This window comes from Coregonus lavaretus, assembly GCF_964263955.1.
Source record: "Coregonus lavaretus genome assembly, chromosome: 29".
Classification (NCBI taxonomy): domain Eukaryota; kingdom Metazoa; phylum Chordata; class Actinopteri; order Salmoniformes; family Salmonidae; genus Coregonus; species Coregonus lavaretus.
In genome coordinates, this window is record NC_140016.1 from 26,466,238 (window position 1) to 26,486,829 (window position 20,592).

Consider the following 20,592-nt stretch of genomic DNA (forward strand, 5'->3'; position numbering starts at 1 on the left):
GTCTTGATGAAATGCAAAGGTTTGTGGTCATTTGTTAAGGTCATAGCAAAAAAGGCAAAACGTCTGCTGTTGATCATTGGAAATGTCTTTCAGCAACTACAGCCAGCAGCTGACCAAACAGACCTGATTCAAACTACTGTTCTCATTTTGCTTCTCCCATCATTAAGAGTAATATTACTGTATTTATCATATCATCAACTTAGCATTACATTCAAACAGGGAGGGAGTGATTTACACAAAAATACAGTGGCTAGCCACACTGAAGAGCAACGCTCTCCTCATGTACAACCATGGCAACCAGACCGGAGACAAGGCAGAATTCCTGGCTCTGGAGATCTTTGAGGGTCAGATGCGCTTCTCTCTTTTCGAAATTGGGGAGAGCAATCTTCAATACATATTAAGTCTCTAAATGTTTGACCAACAGAAAGATAAGCAGAACCATAAATATCTCAAATATGCAGTACTGTAGAAAGAAAGACATGCAGAGGAATATGAGACTATATGAGACTAAGGCCCTTACTGGGTTCAATTTTGCATCATCCTTTTTATTAAAGTAAACTTGACAAGCTGATATGCATCAAAGCTGATACCCCGCAACTAGTAATCGTAAAACCAAAAAATATTTGGCAGTCAGGCCTGTATGCTAGGGTTACAACACCTCTTGCAATCATTTGGAGGCAAATATTTTACTTGGACAAGCAGGAGTCATGTGCAGTGTGTGTATACTTGAGCCTAGCTGAACATCTGTGGTTGTGTTGCTCATAAAATCTAAATGACTCCTAAGGCAGTGTACGGTACCTGCAAAGCCGGATTTGCAGAGGCAGTTGAAGCCACCGGGGTAGTTCTGGCAGAGCGCTCCGTTCTTGCAGGGGTTGGAGAGGCATTCGTTTACGTCCCTCTCGCAGGCCATGCCTGTGAATCCCTCGGGGCAGGTGCAGGAGAATCCTCCCACCAGATTGTGGCAGGACCCGCTGTTGTGACACGGGGACGGCAGGCACTCATCTATATCCGTCTCGCACAGCGCCCCTGCGTACCCTGGTCTGCAACTGCAGGCGTATGGCTGGAGGGGGTGGTTTGTGACAAGGATCACCGGGACACTCTCCTCTGTCTTCATCTCTGGCCCCACGCTAAGACGCTTCTTGCAGCTGCCCCCGTTCTGACATGGGTTACGTGTGCAAGGGTCGTGATCCACTGAGTCTACCTGCACCCCGCTCTGCCTGTGCAGAACATCTTTGATGCTCTGAAAGAAGGTGGCCACTCCACTGGGGTTGACATACTGTCCGTGGCTGCGCTTTATGGCGGCCATCAGGAAAGTCTGGTTGTTGAGTTCAAAGGCGCCATACAACTGTACTCCAGTGCCTAGCCCCGCCAGCTGCGAGTTTGCGATGCGCACAAAGCTGAGGTAGTGATTGGTGAGGAAGGTGGTGACCCCTTGGGTACGGAGGCGAATCAGGATACTGTTGTCCACAGTGGCGTTGGTGAACCCCATGAAGAAGATGCGGACGTTACTGCTGACAGAGCCATGGACGCCATCACTACTTCGGACAGCTAATTCGAATGTTCCATCTGTTGAGCGGGCCTTGGAGTTGAGGTCACAGGTGCCCGTTGGGATGGTGAAAAGACTGGACGAAGGAGGGGTCAAGGAGCAGTGGAAGCTGTCCTGGATGTCTGGGTCTTGGGGCTTCACAACCCCGAGGGACCCTCCGGGGAACATGTTTCCGAAATAGTGGACATAGATCTCCACGGAGCGTGGCTCTGACGGGTTATCATTCTGATCATTGACTTTTACGTGGACCGTTCCGGTGGAGGACATCTGAGGGACGCCAGAGTCCTTGATCACCACCGAGAGGTAAAAGTCACTGATCTGCTCTCTGTCGATCTCTCGACTGGTGGTCAGCACGCCAGGGGGGCTGAGGCTGAAGTAGTTGCTGGCTGAGCCGACGCTGAGCAGACTGTATGAGAACGGACCTTGATTAGGTGAAAGGTCTGGGTCGGTTGAGGTAAGAGTTGCAACGTCTGTCCCGGCTCGCTGGTTCTCCATGACCTCTGCATTCACCGTCATCAGAGTAGGACCGTTATCATTAATGTCCTCCAGATTCACGATTAGGGTTGCACTTCCAGTTGCGGAGGGTGAGCCAGAGTCCACAGCTAGCAGAGTCAGGCTGAACACAGGAGTGGTTTCCCTGTCCAGCTCAGCTGCTACAGACACTTGGCCAGTCTGGGGGTTGATGTTGAAGACGTTTTTCTTGAAATCTGAGGCTATGGAGTAAGAGAATCTGCTCCAGCTTGGGACAGAGTCAGAGTCCTGGGCACTAACGAAGGTGACCAGACCGCCAGGGGAGAGACCCTCACTGATCTGAACATCATACAGTTCCTGGCTGAAAACAGGAGGATCATTGGCATCCAGGATCGTGATGTTCACAAAGACCTCGTCGATATCTGCCCCATGGATGCTTCCCGCATTCTTCGCCAGGACTTTGAGGGAGATCTTCTCCTCTTTCTCACGATCAAGGGGACCTGTGACATAGATCTGGCCAGTTTTTCTGTTGATGCTGAAGCCCTTTCTTCTGCTCTTCCCAAAAATTAGGTAGTAAACCACTCCGTCTTGTCCTTGGTCGCGGTCACTGGCGAACACCTCTCCCACCACTGTGCCTCTTGGAGCTGCTTCAGAGACTTCAAAGTAATACTGCTTGGAGACAAAGCGGGGAACGTATTCATTGGCTCCCTTGAGCTGAATGTTGACATTGGCGAAGCTGCAGCGCTCCTCGTCTGGGACATTGAAGGCTTTCACTGTTAAGTGGTAGACCTGCTTGGCCTCGTAATCCAGGAAACCCTGGGTGGTGATTATGCCTGTGTTTGGATCAATTACAAAGAGGTCACTGTCTGAGGACTGGATCACGTAAGCCATGACGGCATTCGGCCCAGAATCTCTGTCTGTGGCATTCATTTTCACCACTGTGGTGCCACTGGGAACGTTCTCCTGTACCACAGGGAAATACTCATCAGGATCAAATATAGGTGGGTTATCGTTCACATCGGTCACATGGATTGTGACCATGACGTAGCTGGTCTTTGCGATCCATCCCCCGTCAGTGGCTGTCACTCTGAGCTCATACCTTTGCTTTTCCTCAAAGTCCAGATGACTGGCCAGAGACAGGACTCCTGTTTTACTGTTCACAGCAAATAGGCCCTTGTCGTTGCCCGAAGTGATGTTGTATGCGATGAGCCCGTTCATCTCTTTGTCCTTGTCCCTGGCAGAGAGAGTCCTGATAGCTGTCCCCACGGCAAGGCTCTCCGGTATGGTAGCTGTGACTTGGCTTTGGGAGAACTCAGGTGTGTGGTGGTTTTCCTCAGTGACTGCCACTTCTACAGTGGTTCTATCAGTCAGAGGGGGGTTCCCTTTGTCTCTGGCTTTAACATCCATGAGGAACACCTTGTTCATATCTGAGGTGAGTGAGGCAGCGACAGTGACCCATCCACTCTGCTTATCCAGTTTGAACTTGCTAGAGCTGTTCCCTCCTGATATTATGTACTCCACCTCAGAGTTGAGGCCAAAATCTTTCTTGTCAAGAGCTATGACCCTGATAAGTTTGGTGCCAACTTTGACACTTTTAGTGACAGGTGTAAAGTAGCTAGAGGATTCAAACTTGGGTGGATTGTCATTACTATCTACTATGTTTACAATGACTGTAGTTTCACTCATCAATGGCTTTGTACCACGGTCTGAAGCAGTAACGATGAAACTATGGCGATTTATGTTAATGTTGCTGCCAGTTGAGTTTTTATATTTTAAATGCTGCTTGATAAAGATTTCTCCAGAGCTTGAATTGATTCTGAAGTATTCTGACTGGGACCTGATGAAATAGAATATTTTGCCATTGAAGCCCTCGTCAGGGTCTGTCGCAGACACCTGAGTAACAAGTGACCCCACATCTGTAAGCTCAGGGTAGTCCAGGTAGTAAGATGGCCGACTGAATCGGGGGGCATTATCATTGACATCTGTGACAAATATTGTGACATCCGTGCTAACTGTCCAGCCAGAATCATGGGCAGAGACTTTGGCAATGTAATGGTCCGTGTCTTCTCTATTGAGAGGTCTACTGATAGTTATGTCTCCTGTACTTGGATTGATAGTGAACGGTAGACCTGTGTCTGTGATTGAATACTTGCTTATGGCATTAGCACCTGCGTCCTCGTCTGTGGTTGTAACCCTGGTGACAGTGTACCCCACTGGTGCGTTTTCGGGCACTGTGGCGCTAAAGATCTTAGAGAACCTGGGAGCGTTATCATTCACATCTAGCACGTTGATCAGGACTTTCACAGCCGTGCTTTTGGGAGGGTTGCCACGGTCGGTGGCCTTCACTTTGAGGATATATTGAGCTACTTTTTCCCTGTCAAGAGGCCTGGTCGTTCGGACTTCACCAGTGGCCCGGTTGACGCTGAAGCTGTTCTCCTTGTTGCCATCGATAATGGCATATTCCAGCTGGCCGTTAAGGCCGCTGTCCTGATCCACAGCAGACACAATGAGCACCCGCTGAGGGGACAGGTTCTCCAGTATCTCTGCATGGAATGGTTCCCTGTCAAATACGGGGTGGTTGTCATTTACATCCAGCACTGTGATCTCCAGTTTCTCATATGAGGAATAGGGGGGGAATCCTTGGTCCCTGGCCTCAATCCAGAGCACATATTTCTGAATGTGTTCAAAGTCCAGTGAATGTTTGATTGACAGCTCTCCAGTCAACTGGTCGATGTGAAAGGCATTATCCAGGTTTCCACTGGCGATGTAGTATGATAGGGCCCCGCCCCGTGTCGAGGACCCGGTCACTGTGGTAACAATCGTGTTTGTGGGTTGGCTCTCTGGAAATGTGAAAGTAGTATCCTTCAACTTGATGACAGGGAAGTCTCCCCCAGTCACAAACCGGACAGTCACAGTGGTTGAGTCTGTTTTGGGATTGCTTCCGCCATCTTTCACTCGGACAGTGAGGGTAACCTCCGAGCTGCCTGTCAACCTGTCATTGGCTGTGATGGCTCCTCTTACGGGGTCAATCTTGAACTTGTCAGCGTTGCGGCCAGTTAGAGAGTAGTGGAGCTGAGCATTGGGTCCCGTGTCCTCATCTGTCACTGTCACAGCGAATACCAAGTTGCCTGAAAAATACGAAATGAGACCAAATGCTTCAGAATAACTATTACAGCAGATATTTACTTAATCATCAATACAAGTTCATATAAATACTGTATAAACTTTAATTATATAATCACATATTATACAAGCATAATATCATTAGATATATACTGTAAGTACATGAATATTTGAAATTAACATGAATTAATAAAATCTGAACCCACCTGCTGAGATGAAGGCGGGGATGTGTGTGACGTAGGGGTGGTGGTGGAAGTGGGGAGGGTTGTCATTGATGTCTGCCACCACCACTGACACAGTGGCAGAGCTGGACATGCCCAGGGGCTGCCCTCCGTCTGTGGCCACAACTAGGAGCTGGTAGTTGGCCCTGGCCTCCCGGTCCAGTAGGGAGCTGGTGATGATCTGGCCTGTGGCTGGGTTGATGGAGAACTGACCGTTGCCTCCAGTCAAACTGTAACTGTAGGGACACATAGAAGCGGACACGTTTTAGGAACACACAGGAGGGAAATGATAGGATTTGTACAGCATGGTTTTAGATGAGATGTTTCATTTCTTTTCAATGGAACATATATGTATATACAGTATATATACACTACTTCGAGACAATATTTGAACATTAGTTTTAGTCAATACAATCTTAATACTGTTATTATGCTGTTACCAGGAAGAGCAGTTTCCTACATACATTACCCAGACATTGTGATAATATGCAGCACATACTGGTAAGATGTCTACTGCCTATACATGCCCAGATTAAAAGATCTTGATCAGCATTGCCACAATAATCCTACAGAGGGCACTGTTTTAAACTTTAAAGAGGCAGAGAGTATATTTCATAGAAAAACACAGACATTAAATAACTTCATATATTTTCTGTGATTTCTGTTTGATGAAAGCACCATCTATCATCTATTGGCAAAGCATTACCCAATTCTTAAGGTATTCATCTTAATATTCTATCCAAGTTACTCATTCCATTTTCTCTTGTGTTTTTTGCTGCTCACAGAGGCTTTAATTCAAACTGCTCACAAGAGCACACATTTTGAAAAAAGCATTTTCCCTGAAACTGGGGGAAAATTATGGAATAAAGTGTGAACACAGATGGAACATATACTTATTGGGACAACAAACAACCAAACTGTCTACAACCAGAAGTGGTTCAAACACAGTCCAGAAGCATAAGTAAAAAAGCCCAAGTTAATGAGCTGTGAGAATGGAAACTAATAACTGATAGCAACTGGTTCTGCTCTCTATTAAGGCCTAGAACACATGGAACCCCTGATACTAGTGCTGTCATAGCCAATTAACATCCTCATTACAATGTTTTGGGAAAGTGGGGCGAACTGACGTACCCCCCTGCGCCTCCCCATTGGGGGCACGGCTTGGGGTACAGGAGCCCCCCTATGACCCTAGGGATGGAATGGGGTGGGGGACTGTACCTTATGACACCGTTGAGGCCCACGTCTGCGTCGGAGCTGTTGACCAGGAGCACGTCAGTGCCGGTCGGGGCGTCCTCAGGGATGGTGGTGTGGAAGGTGGCCGAGGTGAACACAGGGACGTTGTCGTTGACGTCATCTACTAAGACAGTGACCGTACCCGTTCCACTCAGGGGAGGAGAGCCTGGTCATAAAAGGAGAGAAAAAAGAACGAGGGAATGAGAGGATATCAAAGGACCAAGAGTTTTATTTGAAATACCTAAAGGATAAGTGCAGACCAACAAAGTTCCATCTGAGATGACTTATTGTGCGGGCTTATCATTTACATGCTGAAGCAATTTATATCCTCCCAAGCACAAGATCCCTGCATTTAATCCAGCAAACGTCTTCGGTCACCACCAGTCCAGCTTCCTGAGCCATGCTGCCACAACACAAAACACATCAAAAGAGTTCAATAACTCTGAAACAGAATCTATAGAACGTGTCCTTCCTGGGGTCTTGGATATCATAGATTTAATATGGTTGCTGAGGTAGTGGTATCTATTTTGAGGCACGCAGCACTCAGTGAGTTACTCTGTGGAATTCGAGAGAACAGAAAATGCTATTTTCAGCAAAAATCGAACTGTTCTTTCCCCAAGCGAGTGACGAAATAAGGCTCTCTGGGCCCTGAGGGATGGATTTAAATCAATAGCAGATGAAAACGAACTGCAATGCAGAAATTCTAAAAGATTCAAACATCTGCCAGCTTGAAGTGCCACTTCACAAGCCCCTCTTTAGATGGCACGTTAATGTAAAGTTTTACCAATGAATTTGTGGATCATATGCAGATGTATATTCAGCTGTTAATAACATCCAATACTTGAACCTTGCATACTGTGCGGAGGCACAGATTAATAAGAAAATAATAAAAAACATTTGGAAAGTGACCATGAATAATCTCTCTTGGTCTGGAGCCTGTGCATGATCAAAACATCAAGAAACTCTAAAATCTCATGCAGGGGGATAAGATGGAGTCTATCCCTTAGAGCCAGGACGGCTCTCTTGATTTGTAAAGATCAGGATAATTAAAAACATGTGCTCATAAACTCTTTGCCGTATAACTAACGCTTATCTGCTCATTTGGATGACAAAGGGATTATGGTCCGGTGAAGAGCCTTATATTTAGCTAATGAGCGGTGGGGCGATATCGGCTGTCATAGAACCAGATTAAGAAGAGAAGGGGGCACTTCTTGTGAGAAATAATCCTTTCCAAATAATTCCAAAGACAGTCCTTCATGCATCCAGCTGCGATGATCAGCACAGCAGTTAGCACAAACACACTTAAAATAATGACAAAACACCCCAAACTAAAAACGCATTCCAGCACAAAATAAATGATACATACACAGGGGAAAAAGTAAACAGGTTTTATCCCAGAATATCGGGCGCAGAAACCGCAAACTCTAATCGTAATACTGGTGAGTCATTACAAAGATGAGTCATCCATTGCTGTCCCTTCAGAAAAGTAGAACATTTTGTATTTATTACCAACTATAGGCCTTTGAAAGAAACATATGACAAGGTAATTTACAATCAAACAGTGCATAATTTCAAGGAAGGTGTTTCAAAGTAGAAAATAAGGCAGCCTTTACTTACATATTCGCTCATTTAAAGGTAATACATTTTTTAAGACCTCCCACCCCACCCCCCCACCCTCCAGGCCCAAATGAAATGCATGGAACACTGACTACTATAAATATCATTATGTTGGATTGTCCTCATTAAATTACATAACCAGTGGCACCAGTATCAAAACATATGAGTCAGCAAACTGCTGAGTAGTGGTGCGATGTGATTTACATGTCTGTCTCTATGCTTTGTGTCATCACCCATACAACGTGATGAGATTGACAGGATTGAGTCATCATTTCGGTTTTGCGGGTTGTTACGGAAGCAGAGGGTGGTGAGTACGGCCCAGTAAATCACTGGGGCCGAGCTCCCTGCCTTTCAGGACCTCTATACGAGGTGGTGTCAGAGGAAGGCTCAAAATTGTTTTCAAAGACTCCAGCCACCCAAGCTATAGACTGTTCTCTCTGCTACCGCACAGCAAGCGGTACCAGTGCACCAGATCTTGAACCAACATGACCCTGAACAGCTTCTAACGCCAAGCCTTAGACTGCTAAACAAGGCGGCTAAATAGCTAATCAAATGGCTAACCGGACTACCTGCATTGACCCTTTTTTGAACTAACTCTCATGCACTGGACTCTACCCACACATACTTACACCCCAACACACACATACACTACATACGCCCACACACACATAACATGCGCACACATGGGACCACAGTCTCAAAGAAAACCATTAGTAACACACTACGCCGTCATGGATTAAAATCCTGCAGCGCACGCAAGGTCCCCCTGCTCAAGCCAGCGCATGTCCAGCCCTGTCTGAAGTTTGCCAATGACCATCTGGATGATCCAGAGGAGGAATGGGAGAAGGTCATGTGGTCTGATGAGACAAAAATAGAGCTTTTTGGTCTAAACTCCATTCGCCATGTTTAAAGGAAGAAGAAGGATGAGTACAACCCCAAGAACACCATCCCAACCGTGAAGCATGCAGGTGGAAACATCATTCTTTGGGGATGCTTTTCTGCAAAGTGGACAGGACGACTGCACCGTATTGAGGGGAGGATGGATGGGGCCATGTATCGCGAGATCTTGGCCAACAACCTCCTTCCCTCAGTAAGAGCATTGAAGATGGGTCGTGGCTGGGTCTTCCAGCATGACAACGACCGGAAACACAAAGCCAGGGCAACTAAGGAGTGTCTCCGTAAGAAGCATCTCAAGGTCCTGGAGTGGCCTAGCCAGTCTCCAGACCTGAACCCAATAGAAAATCTTTGGAGGGAGCTGAAAGTCCGTATTGCCCAGCGACTGCCCCGAAACCTGAAGGATCTGGAGAAGGTCTGTATGGAGGAGTGGGCCAAAATCCCTGCTGCAGTGTGTGCAAACCTGGTCAAGACCTACAGGAAACATTTGATCTCTGTAATTGCAAACAAAGGTTTCTGTACCAAATATTAAGTTCTGCTTTTCTGATGTATCAAATACTTATGTCATGCAATAAAATTCAAATGAATTACTTAAAAATCATACAATGTGATTTTCTGGATTTTTGTTTTAGATTCTGTCTCTCACAGTTGAAGTGTACCTATGATAAAAAATTACAGACCTCTACATGCTTTGTAAGTAGGAAAACCTGCAAAATCGGCAGTGTATCAAATACTTGTTCTCCCCACTGTATGTACATAGCTGCCTCAATTATCTAGTACCCCTGCACATCGACTGGGTACTGGTACTCCCTGTATATAACCATGTTATTTTTATCCATTAATCACTGTGTATTTATTCCTCGTTTCACTATTTACATTTGTATTTAGTATTTTTTATCTTTATTTCTAACTCTGCATTGTTGGAAAAGGACCCATAAGTAAGCATTTCACTGTTAGTCTACACCTGTTGTTTACAAAACATGTGACAAATACAATTTGATTGATTGATTGAAGCAGATTAAATGGCCGCCTCTCCACAACTGATCCTCTTAATCAAGGAGATTATTAAGCAGCAATCCATGTCAGAACGTGTCTGTATCAGTTTAAGGTAGCAAACGCTGAGCCACTGTTATCAGGCAAGCTCTGTTTGACAGACAACTTGTGAGAGCCCTGCAATGTTGCCGGCTAAGGATGTTATGGTCTGCAACTCCTTGACCGATTAACGGGCTTTTAAAACCAATTGGCTTTGTCTCTGAGTCATTAACTCAGTGAAGCATGGATATCTGTTTAACTTATCGAGAAGTAATTCAATGCAAACATGTTAAGTTGACATACACTGTGTTCTCCAAAGCCAAGGTGTGTTCATGTTTTTTCAGCACATAGAATTGGCTCCTGATGGGCAGAGTGTAGCCATTGCAGTGCCATAGCATTGTTCCCCTTTTGAAAAACGGAAGCCAATGGGGTTGGAGCAGCGTGTTTTTGTTTTTAGGTGGGATACTTTTGGCCTCCGTCCAAACGTTTCACTTTTCGGGAGGATGTGAAGTCACAACCTGTTTACTCGGCCTGCCGCCCCGCCACCGGAGAACCGAAGCAGCCGTTGCACTTGTGTGACCCCTGACCCCTTGCCAAGCGCCCAGCGCATCAGGGGCTGGGTGCTAGGGACAGACTCTGTTACCCCAGCTAATCTGCGGGTAAGCCTGAAGGAAGCCCACCCCCCAGCCCCTAAACCCCATGAAACACTCCTCTCTCTGACCCCGACACTGCCCTGAACTCACCCTTGTTGACAGCCAGGGTTCAAACGAGGCATTTTCCACATCTTTCTGTGTGGATCAGTCTCACACCATCCTACTCTCTCCAGAGTCTGCTTCTTAACCTCCTGGGGATCATTGCTATCACATAACAAGAGCAGCTGTCAAAATGTGTACATAGTTCTAAATCCCTCTTGTTACATTCTGTGGGCTCACAGATTCAGTCATCATGGAATACAATATCTTAGCCGGTATGCACATGTATGCAAATGATGGTGATTATACATAGTTTTGGTTAGGAGAAAACGTTCCATGACTGCTTAATAGACATTGAATAAGGGAGGAAGAGAGCATAGATATCACCCACACCAATATTCACAATGCTCAATTCCTAATTCTCACCCATATTTGGTAACAAGACAAGTTAATAATTGGACCCCATTACTTTGACTGTGACTGTTGAATAAGACAGTGAGAAGGTTATGCCGTTTTAAAGGAAGGCTCTCTCCCCCCAATTTTGTTGTTTTTGAAAATGCCAGCATCTCATCCAAACAGTCTGCACAGGAGTCTGGCAACCTCACTCCACTAGCGTGTGAAGGTCAATGATTCTTTCTGCTGACTAGTATGGTGAACGTTGCCACCACTTGTGACCAATGGTTGGAGGCAGGGGAGATATGGCAGAACTAGGCATACAGTAGGTTTGGCTGCAAGCAAACCCTGTCTGGCCCGCCAATATATGACAAATGCCATCATTGTTCCATGGAAAGAGAGTTGGTGGAAAGTATCACTGGGGCGTCTGCAGAACCGGTTGTGCTGCCATGCATTGTGGTTAAAAAGTATTGTTTCCATAGGCAAAACGTGTTCCCAGAAAGCTCTTTCTTCCTGCTGCACCAGCAGTTCTGTGTGTTTTACACTATTTACGAGTTAGTATGAAACCGCAACATGTTTTTTCCTGCCATCTCCGGTGATACCCCAGGGTAGGCCCTAACTTCATTACATCCACTGGAAAAAAGGCTTTAAAATCCATCACATGGTGCATAGTTAGAGGTACACACTGTTTCAGTAGACATGATCCCCAAAATGTCTTTACTAAAGATTTTTTTTAAACACACAAAAAAAACAGGGCTGAAATCGAGCTTCGGAACCTTGGGTACATTTGTTTAATACGCTTGAGCAGCTGGAAAGGTACCTGATAAGGTACCAGATAAAGCCATCCGATACCACTTCTACTCTATTGTAATTCAGTTTGACTCATTAGCATAATCGTATATAGGGGATAATCTTAGGTTGTGTGGGAAAACAAACTGCTCTGACACGACGTGCCCCTGTCCTGATGATTCTACTTTTATACATCATTATTTACCACACACTGGGACATATCAACAACACAGCGATAAATTGTATATGTTACATGGGGGACCTTTCTGTGATTATAAAATGTTCGCCAGTAAGCGCTGACTGGCTCAAAGTGTATATATTCAATCAAAATATGTCTTGGAGATTATAACATGAGGAAATGGTGTTTGGGCCCAAGAAATGTGCTCTTTCAATCAGTAAAGAAAATATTTCATCTCGTGGTACCTTGTTTCCAAGACAAAGATTGCCCCTGAGACTCGTAGTGGATTCAGCAAGCTCTGCAATAGTGTTGATACATGACAAACCCAAGCTAAATCCTGACGAGAGGCCTGTCTCCACAGTTAACTTTTTATTTTCCAAGGGAAGACTTCAGACTGATGGTATTCAGATAACCTTGTAGATGCCACAGGAGAAAAAAGACAATGACAGAGACGTTGCGTCATTATGGCACATTTCACAAGCAGAAACACGACACCTCAGTTAAATACCTTAAGCACTAACGCAGTATGAGGATTCCTCACCACTTTAATTCAATCAGAAAAGTAATACCATTTTAAGCTTAACACATACCCCCCTAGGCTTGTTCAATGACACAATGTGGGCAGGTGAGACCAAAACATAACTGTCTATTTGATATTTCTAAATTATACCTAGTGGTCATGAGTTCCTCCCTAATATGCAATTATTCCATTTGAGCCTGGGCTCCTAAAAGGTTTGTTATTGGTGGGATTAAATGAGCGAATGGGAGAACCCTAAATAACCCTTAAGTGTCAGCGTCCAAAATAACAAGCTCTGAAGACTCACTGGGAGTGCTGTGTTCCATCTGCTCAGCCTGCTCGGTCTTAAACACACACAGACAGTTTTCCCTGTAAGCCGGCCATAAGCCCTCCCCAGTAAGCAATGTCTAGCATACACATATGGCCGAGTATAAGCACCTTATTAGTGTACATTACCAGTGGGCAAATCACATTAGCCCTGGAAAAGGTGGCATTGGCCATACTTTCGGAGCTGGAGGGGGTACAAAATACATATGTAATTACAATTAAACTATCTGAAGCTGGTGGGCGAGCATATGCCACACATGGAGATCTGTGCAGGGGGTTGACTTGGAGGAAATGGCTGCATCACCCTGAGAAGTGTTGTAACCTCCAGGGATTGGCCAGTCTGAGCCGTGGTAAGAGCTAGGTTTGGGTGTCTTACTGGCACTGGGGATAATCTCTTCCTTCAATATCATCCAGTGATCTATTGTTGAACACTCCATCAGAACAATAGCATCGTTGTCCAAACTCTGGGGTTCATTAAAGTTGGAAGCTCCGGAAAGGTTGACTTAGGAAGACGGATGAATGTGTAAATGTATGAGACAGCCATCTGTAGCTGGGAGCTTAAGGCTAAACGGTTAATTACGCTTTATGGACTGCAGCTAGATTGTGTTCTTTTGGGACAGCGTAAATAAAACACATCATTACTCACAGTGAATTGGCCGCCATCTCGCCCAAAATTGACATTTTTCTCCTTCTGAGAACCTGTTGCTTTGCGACAAAGCTCCTTTTAATGCGCCCGCTCCAACATGCCTGAATGGGGATGGTGAGGCTGTGTGTGTACGGTGCGAGCTATCCCACTGCTGCGTTTGCCAATCGTAACAAAGTAAACAGGGATTTTTCTCACAGCTAATGAGCGAGAGAATATAAAAGGCTATTCCCAGCTATAAACAACAGACCGTGCCACTCCCTGTTTCAAAAACCCAATTTCAATCTCAGAAGTATTCATCAAATTATACCTAAAATGTTATAGAACTTTCCAATTATTTACAGAGTGCAGTGTCTGAACGGTTGTACATATTTTTCCGCATATGTTATGGATAGGGGTTGGCGTTTTGCAGACAGACAGACAGGAAAAGTCCATTCACAGACAAACTGCCATTTTCTACTACTGCAGGGCACATGCTAAGAGTTTATGAAGTGATTTGCCTTTTGTGCTTTTATTACCATGGCATTTTTAGTTTTTCCTAAACTGTTCGATGGTTTTGAGATTGTTGTCGACCAGTAGGTCCATACAGAGGTTCCCCCCCCATTGTATTGTAACCATACCAATAGATCTTAGTGCAAATGACAATGACTGTTCTTTCCAAAAGTGAAAAAGAGCGGTCTATGCCACTAATTTCCAACGCCTGTTGGCGTACAACTTAGAAGACATTAGCTGCATCATTTTGGCAGCAAATTTCTCATTTGAGATTAACTGTTTATTTCTTTTTTTATTGAACCCTTATTTTACCAGGTAAGTTGACTGAGAACACATTCTCATTTACAGCAACAACCTGGGTAATAGTTACAGGGGAGAGGAGGGGGGATGAATGAGCCAATTGGAAGCTGGGGATGATTAGGTGGCCAGGACACCGGGGTTAACACCCTTACTCTAACGATAAGTGCCATGGGATCTTTAGTGAACACAGAGAGTCAGGGCACCCGTTTAACGTCCCATCCGAAAGACAGCACCCTACACAGGGCAATGTCCCCAATCACTGCCCTGGGGCATTGGGATATTTTCTTAGACCACATAACACAAACTGTGATCATGGTTGAAAAGACCTGCTCAGGGTCACAGAGAGCCAGAGTGAGGCATGGTTCTCCTGGCTGCCGCAAAGCACTAATTATTCAACACACGCCACCTCTTTAAAACTCTTATCAGACACTAAAGCTATTTACACAAACATTAAGTTCTAGAAATTGTTAAGCTGACCATAAACCAGGAGTGGAAAAAGAAGCATAGGGAAGAAAAGCTCGTCCACATTGTTACTGTGCTGGTTTTTAAGAGTTGATATAGAATGTTACAGGTCTGTTAAAGTTCATTTGGGGGACCTGATGTTTTATTTGGCCTCGTCTTGTGTTGCCACTAGTCTGCATGGCTGAGGACTTCAGAAATGGACCCATTAAAGATTTATTGTGGCAAGATTTGGACAGTGATTTGGCAAGGTCCTTGCTAAGCTTTTACAACACCTATTACTTATCAGTAATTCTCAAGACATTGTTAGCTTCACTTTCTGTTGAAATCATTCGAAGGAGCTAAACACTAATGCAGTCAAGCAAGGTGAGGACAAGGTGAGAGATATTTCTCAACATAAACAAAATAAAAAAGAACTAGAAATAAATTCAAGATGGAGATCATCTTTAAGATGACCAGACCACTCATTCCTAACGGAGGAATCCTATGCTGGAAATAGTTTAGAAACCGAAGAGATTTACAGACCAGATTCACGAGAAGCCATTGAACGACATAAAATATCCTGTCTTCAAATAGGACGGTCATTACAATCCTTTATCTGCTAAGGCGTCATTTAGCCCTGAAAAGGAGAAAGTACAAACACTTTAGCCCTATGGTGAGATGTGAAAGAGGGGATTTATATGCGACGGTAACCGCCACCATAGGCATGGGCCGGGGATTTACTGTGCCTCTTTAATAAATGGGACCAAACGTTGTGCATGTCAATGTTCCTCCGGGGACATTTCACCACACGCACATGCACTAGACTAGTCCAACTCCCAGCACTGTTACCCCCATTGACAGCTTGCTCCTCAAGGCAATGGAGATATTCTAGAGTATGAGGGTGAGCACAACTAGCTAACTTCCAATGTCATACAGCATTACACAAAGGAAGTAGTCTACCGGGCATTATAATTCTTGCTATAAGCATTCACAACGGAGCATGGCTCCCTAGACAGCCTAATGAATGCATGTACAATGCCTTCAGAAAGTATTCACACCCCTTGACTTTTCCCACATTTTGTTGTGTTACAGCCTGAATTAACAATTGATTACATTTAGATGTTTTGTCACTGGCCTATACACAATCTCCCATAATGTCAAAGTGGAATTATGTTTTTCGAAATTATTACAAATGAATTAAGAATGAAAAGCTGAAATGTCTTGAGTCAACAAGTATTCAACACCTTTGTTATGGCCAGACTAAGTAAAAATGTGCTTAACAAGTCACATAAAGTTGCATGGACTCACTCTGTGTGCACTAATAGTGTTTAACATGACTTTTGAATGAGTACATCATCACCTGTACCCCACACATACAATTATTTGTAAGGTCCCTCAGTCGAGCAGTGAATTTCAAACACAGATTCAACCACAAAGACCAGGGAGGTTTACCAATGCCTTGCAAAGAAGGGGACCTATTGGTAGATGGGTATAAAAAAACTTTAAAAAACTGACACTGAATATCCCTTTGCACATGGTGAAGTTATTAATGATACTTTGGATGGTGTATCAATACAACATTGTAGTTACACCACAATACTAACCTAATTGACAGAGTGAAAAGAAGGAAGCCTGTACAGAATACAAATACTCCAAAACATTCATCCTGTTCGCAACAAGGCACTTAAGTAATACTGCAAAAAATGTGGCAAAGCAATTCACTTTTTGTCCTGAATATAAAGTGTTACGTTTGGGGCAAATCCAATACAACACATTACTGAGAAACACTCTCCATATTTTCAAGCATAGTGGTGGGTGCATCATGTTATGGGTATGCTTGTAATTGGTAAGGACTGGGGAGTTTTACAGGATAAAAAGAAACAGAATGGAGCTAAGTATAGGCAAAATCCTAGGGGAAACCCTTGCTCAGTCTGCTTTCCACCAGACACTGGGAGATGAATTCACCTTTCAGCAGGACAATAACCTAAAACACAAGGCCACATCTACACTGGAGTTGCTTATCACGAAGAAACTGAATGTTCCGGAGTGGCCGAGTTACAGATTTGACTTAAATCTGTTTGAAAATCTGTGGCAAGATCTGAAAATAGTTGTCTAGCAATGACCAACAACCAATTTGACTGAGCTTGGAGAATTTTTTAAATAATAATGGGCAAATGTTGCACAATCCAGGTGTAGAAAGCTCTTAGAGACTTACCCAGAAAGACTCACAGCTGTAATCGCTTCCAAAGGTGATTCTAACATGTATTGACTCAGGTAGTTGAATAAATTATTTTTTTCATACATTTTTAACAAATGTTAGAATTTTTCTTTCACTTTCACATTAGAGTATTTTGTGTAGATCGATGACAAAAAGTGACAATTAAATCCATTTTTATCCCACTTTGTAACACAAAAAAATGTGGAAAAAGTCAAGGGGTGTGAATACTTTCTGAAAGCACTGTATAATGCATTCAGGTTGCATCAATGGTTAGAAACTGCTAGCACCAAACACCGCAGATGACACAGCTATAGTTTGATGTACATTTCTTTGGGAGATGTTTAACATACAGTTGAAGTCGGAAGTTTACATACACTTAGGTTGGAGTCATTAAAACTTGTTTTTCAACCACTCCACAAATTTCTTGTTAACAAACTATAGTTTTGGCAAGTCGGTTAGGACATCTACTTTGTGCATGACACAAGTAATTTTTTCAACAATTGTTTACAGACAGACTATTTCACGTATAATTCACAGTATCACAATTCCAGTGGGTCAGAAGTTTACATACACTAAGTTGACAGTACCTTTAATCAGCTTGGAAAATTCCAGAAAATGATGTAATGGCTTTAGAAGCTTCTGATAGGCCAATTGACATTGTTTGAGTCAATTGGAGGTATTTCAAGGCTTACCTTCAAACTCAGTGCCTTTTTGCTTGACATCATGGGAAAATCAAAAGAAATCAGCCAAGACCTCAGAAAAAAAATTGTAGACCTCCACAAGTCAGGTTCATCCTTGGGAGCAATTTCCAAACGCCTGAAGGTACCACGTTCATCTGTACAAACAATAGTACGCAAGTGTAAACACCATGGGACCACGCAGCCGTCATACCACTCAGGAAGGAGATGCGTTCTGTCTCCTAGAGATGAACGTACTTTGGTGCAAAAAGTGCAAATCAATCCCAGAACAGCAAAGGACCTTGTGAAGATGTTGGAGGAAACAGGTACAAAAGTATCTATATCCACAGTAAAACAAGTCCTATATCGACATAACCTGAAAGGCCGCTCAGCAAGGAAGAAGCCACTGCTCCAAAACCGCCATAAAAAAGCCAGACTACGGTTTGCAACTGCACATGGGGACAAAGATCGTACTTTTTGGAGAAATGTCCTCTGGTCTGATGAAACAAAAATAGAACTGTTTGGCCATAATGACCATCGTTATGTTTGGAGGAAAAAGGGGGGACTTGCAAGCGAAAAATACCATCCCAACCGTGAAGCACGGGGGTGGCAGCATCATGCTGTGGGGGTGCTTTGCTGCAGGAGGGACTTGTGCACTTCACAAAATACATGGCATCATGAGGAAGGAAAATTATGTGGATATATTGAAGCAACATCTCAAGACATCAGTCAGGAAGTTAAAGCTTGGTCGCAAATGGGTCTTCCAAATGGATAATGACCCCAAGCATACTTCCAAAGTTGTGGGAAAATGGCTTAAGGACAACAAAGTCAAGGTATTGGAGTGGCCATCACAAAGCCCTGACAAAAATCCTATAGACAATTTGTAGGCAGAACTGAAAAAGCGTGTGCGAGCAAGAGGCCTACAAACCTGACTCAGTTACACCAGCTCTGTCAGGAGGAATGTGCCAAAATTCACCCAACTTATTGTGGGAAGCTTGTGGAAGGCTACCCGAAATGTTTGACCCAAGCTAAACAATTTATAGGCAATGCTACCAAATACTAATTGAGTGTATGTAAACTTCTGACCCACTGGGAATGTGATGAAAGAAATAAAAGCTTAAATAAATCATTCTCTCTACAATTATTCTGACATTTCACATTCTTAAAATAAAGTGGTGATCCTAACTGACCTAAGAATGGGAATTTTTACTAGGATTAAATGTCAGGAATTGTGAAAAACTGAGTTTAAATGTATTTGGCTAAGGTGTATGTAAACTTCCGACTTCAACTGCACTGCACTGTAAACATATGGCCTAAAATATTTGTTTTTGTGAGAAGCAATAATATGAAAGTTCACGATGTATACACAAGGCCATACCTCCTTTTCCCGATTTTTTATTGTCCTACATTCTTCTATGAGGGGGGATTACTTGTACAGGTATGTTGGTAGGCAGTGGGTTACAAATCAGATTTTCCTTCAGTTGATCCCAGATGTTTGCCCCATATAGCTTTTACAGTTGCCTGAGACTCCCCAGTTCTATTATCTCTCTTTCTTGGTCACACTTTTCCCTCAGAAATGATGCCAACAACTTTCCACTTGCAAGTGGATCTGATCTTCAAGTTTCCCTTCAACAAGCCTCCTTGTAAAACACCTTTATGCAGCTTGTATTTGTGCCACATTTCAGGCCGGAGCACAGATTTCCAAATAATGACAGGAGCGTGCCAAACTCCCTGCTCCCCAGCCAGGAACCATTATGAGAACCAGGACCAGAGAGCTCTTTAGTTTCCATCCATTTCATGACAGATTTCACTCAAAAGAGTCAGGCCTGAATCTCCACTCAGCCTCCGGTTAATGAGTTTACCTCAGCCTCAAAAATGTGAGGGTAATTTAGACTGCACTATGATTATGTTTTTTTTTTCTTGATATTTTGATATTCTACTCAAATTCCTCTTCCTGCATAATTTTCTCTTCATGGGAAAACTTCCAAAATGTTCTATCAAATCTTTCTGATTTTTGATATCCAAAACACACTAGCCAACATTATCGCGGACTACAGAGTGAATCTCAACATTAATTTCTCACCAAAGTCTACGCCAAGTCAAAAATATACATCATTATTGCTGGACACATGGTCATTCCAGGAATGAAACAGAACCACCCTTTGACCATGACGACCATGCCAGAGTAGCCCAAAGAAACATATACTTAAATAACATACCATGTGATTTGGCTCTGACAAGGATACGCATGTACTCACTTAACTGCACATTTACTGACCTCTATGGAATAACAACCTAACCTTTTATCTGGATAAAACAAGCTCCACCACTGTATCTAAACAAACAGAGAAGGGCCCTATTTGATCAAATGCGGGATATACACGGAGTATACCAAACATTAGGAACTTTTGTCTTACCCATTCACCCTCTGAATGGCACATACAGTGAGGGAAAAAAGTATTTGATCCCCTGCTGATTTTGTACATTTGCCCACTGACAAAGAAATGATCAGTCTATAATTTTAATGGTAGGTTTCTTTGAACAGTGAGAGACTAACAACAAAAAAATCCAGAAAAACGCATATCAAAAATTTTATAAATTGATTTGCATTTTAATGAGGGAAATAAGTATTTGACCCCCTCTTAATCAGAAAGGTTTCTGGCTCCCAGGTGTCTTTTATACAGGTAACGAGCTGAGATTAGGAGCACTCCCTTTAAGAGTGTGCTCCTAATCTCAGCTTGTTACCTGTATAAAAGACACCTGTCCACAGAAGCAATCAATCAATCAG

General features: G+C 43.7%; 1 protein-coding gene across 1 annotated transcript in view; it reads right to left on the reverse strand.

The window, feature by feature from the left end:
* The window catches only part of LOC311104672 (protocadherin Fat 4-like), a gene marked incomplete at its 5' end in the record, with an annotated part of 91,045 nt that overhangs the window by 11,129 nt on the left and 59,324 nt on the right, over window positions 1-20,592 (reverse strand). The window contains 3 exons of the mRNA XM_084146546.1: window positions 799-5,145; window positions 5,347-5,597; window positions 6,580-6,760. Coding sequence (XP_084002672.1) covers window positions 799-5,145; window positions 5,347-5,597; window positions 6,580-6,760 — 4,779 coding nt within the window. The remainder of the gene's footprint in view (window positions 1-798; window positions 5,146-5,346; window positions 5,598-6,579; window positions 6,761-20,592) is intronic.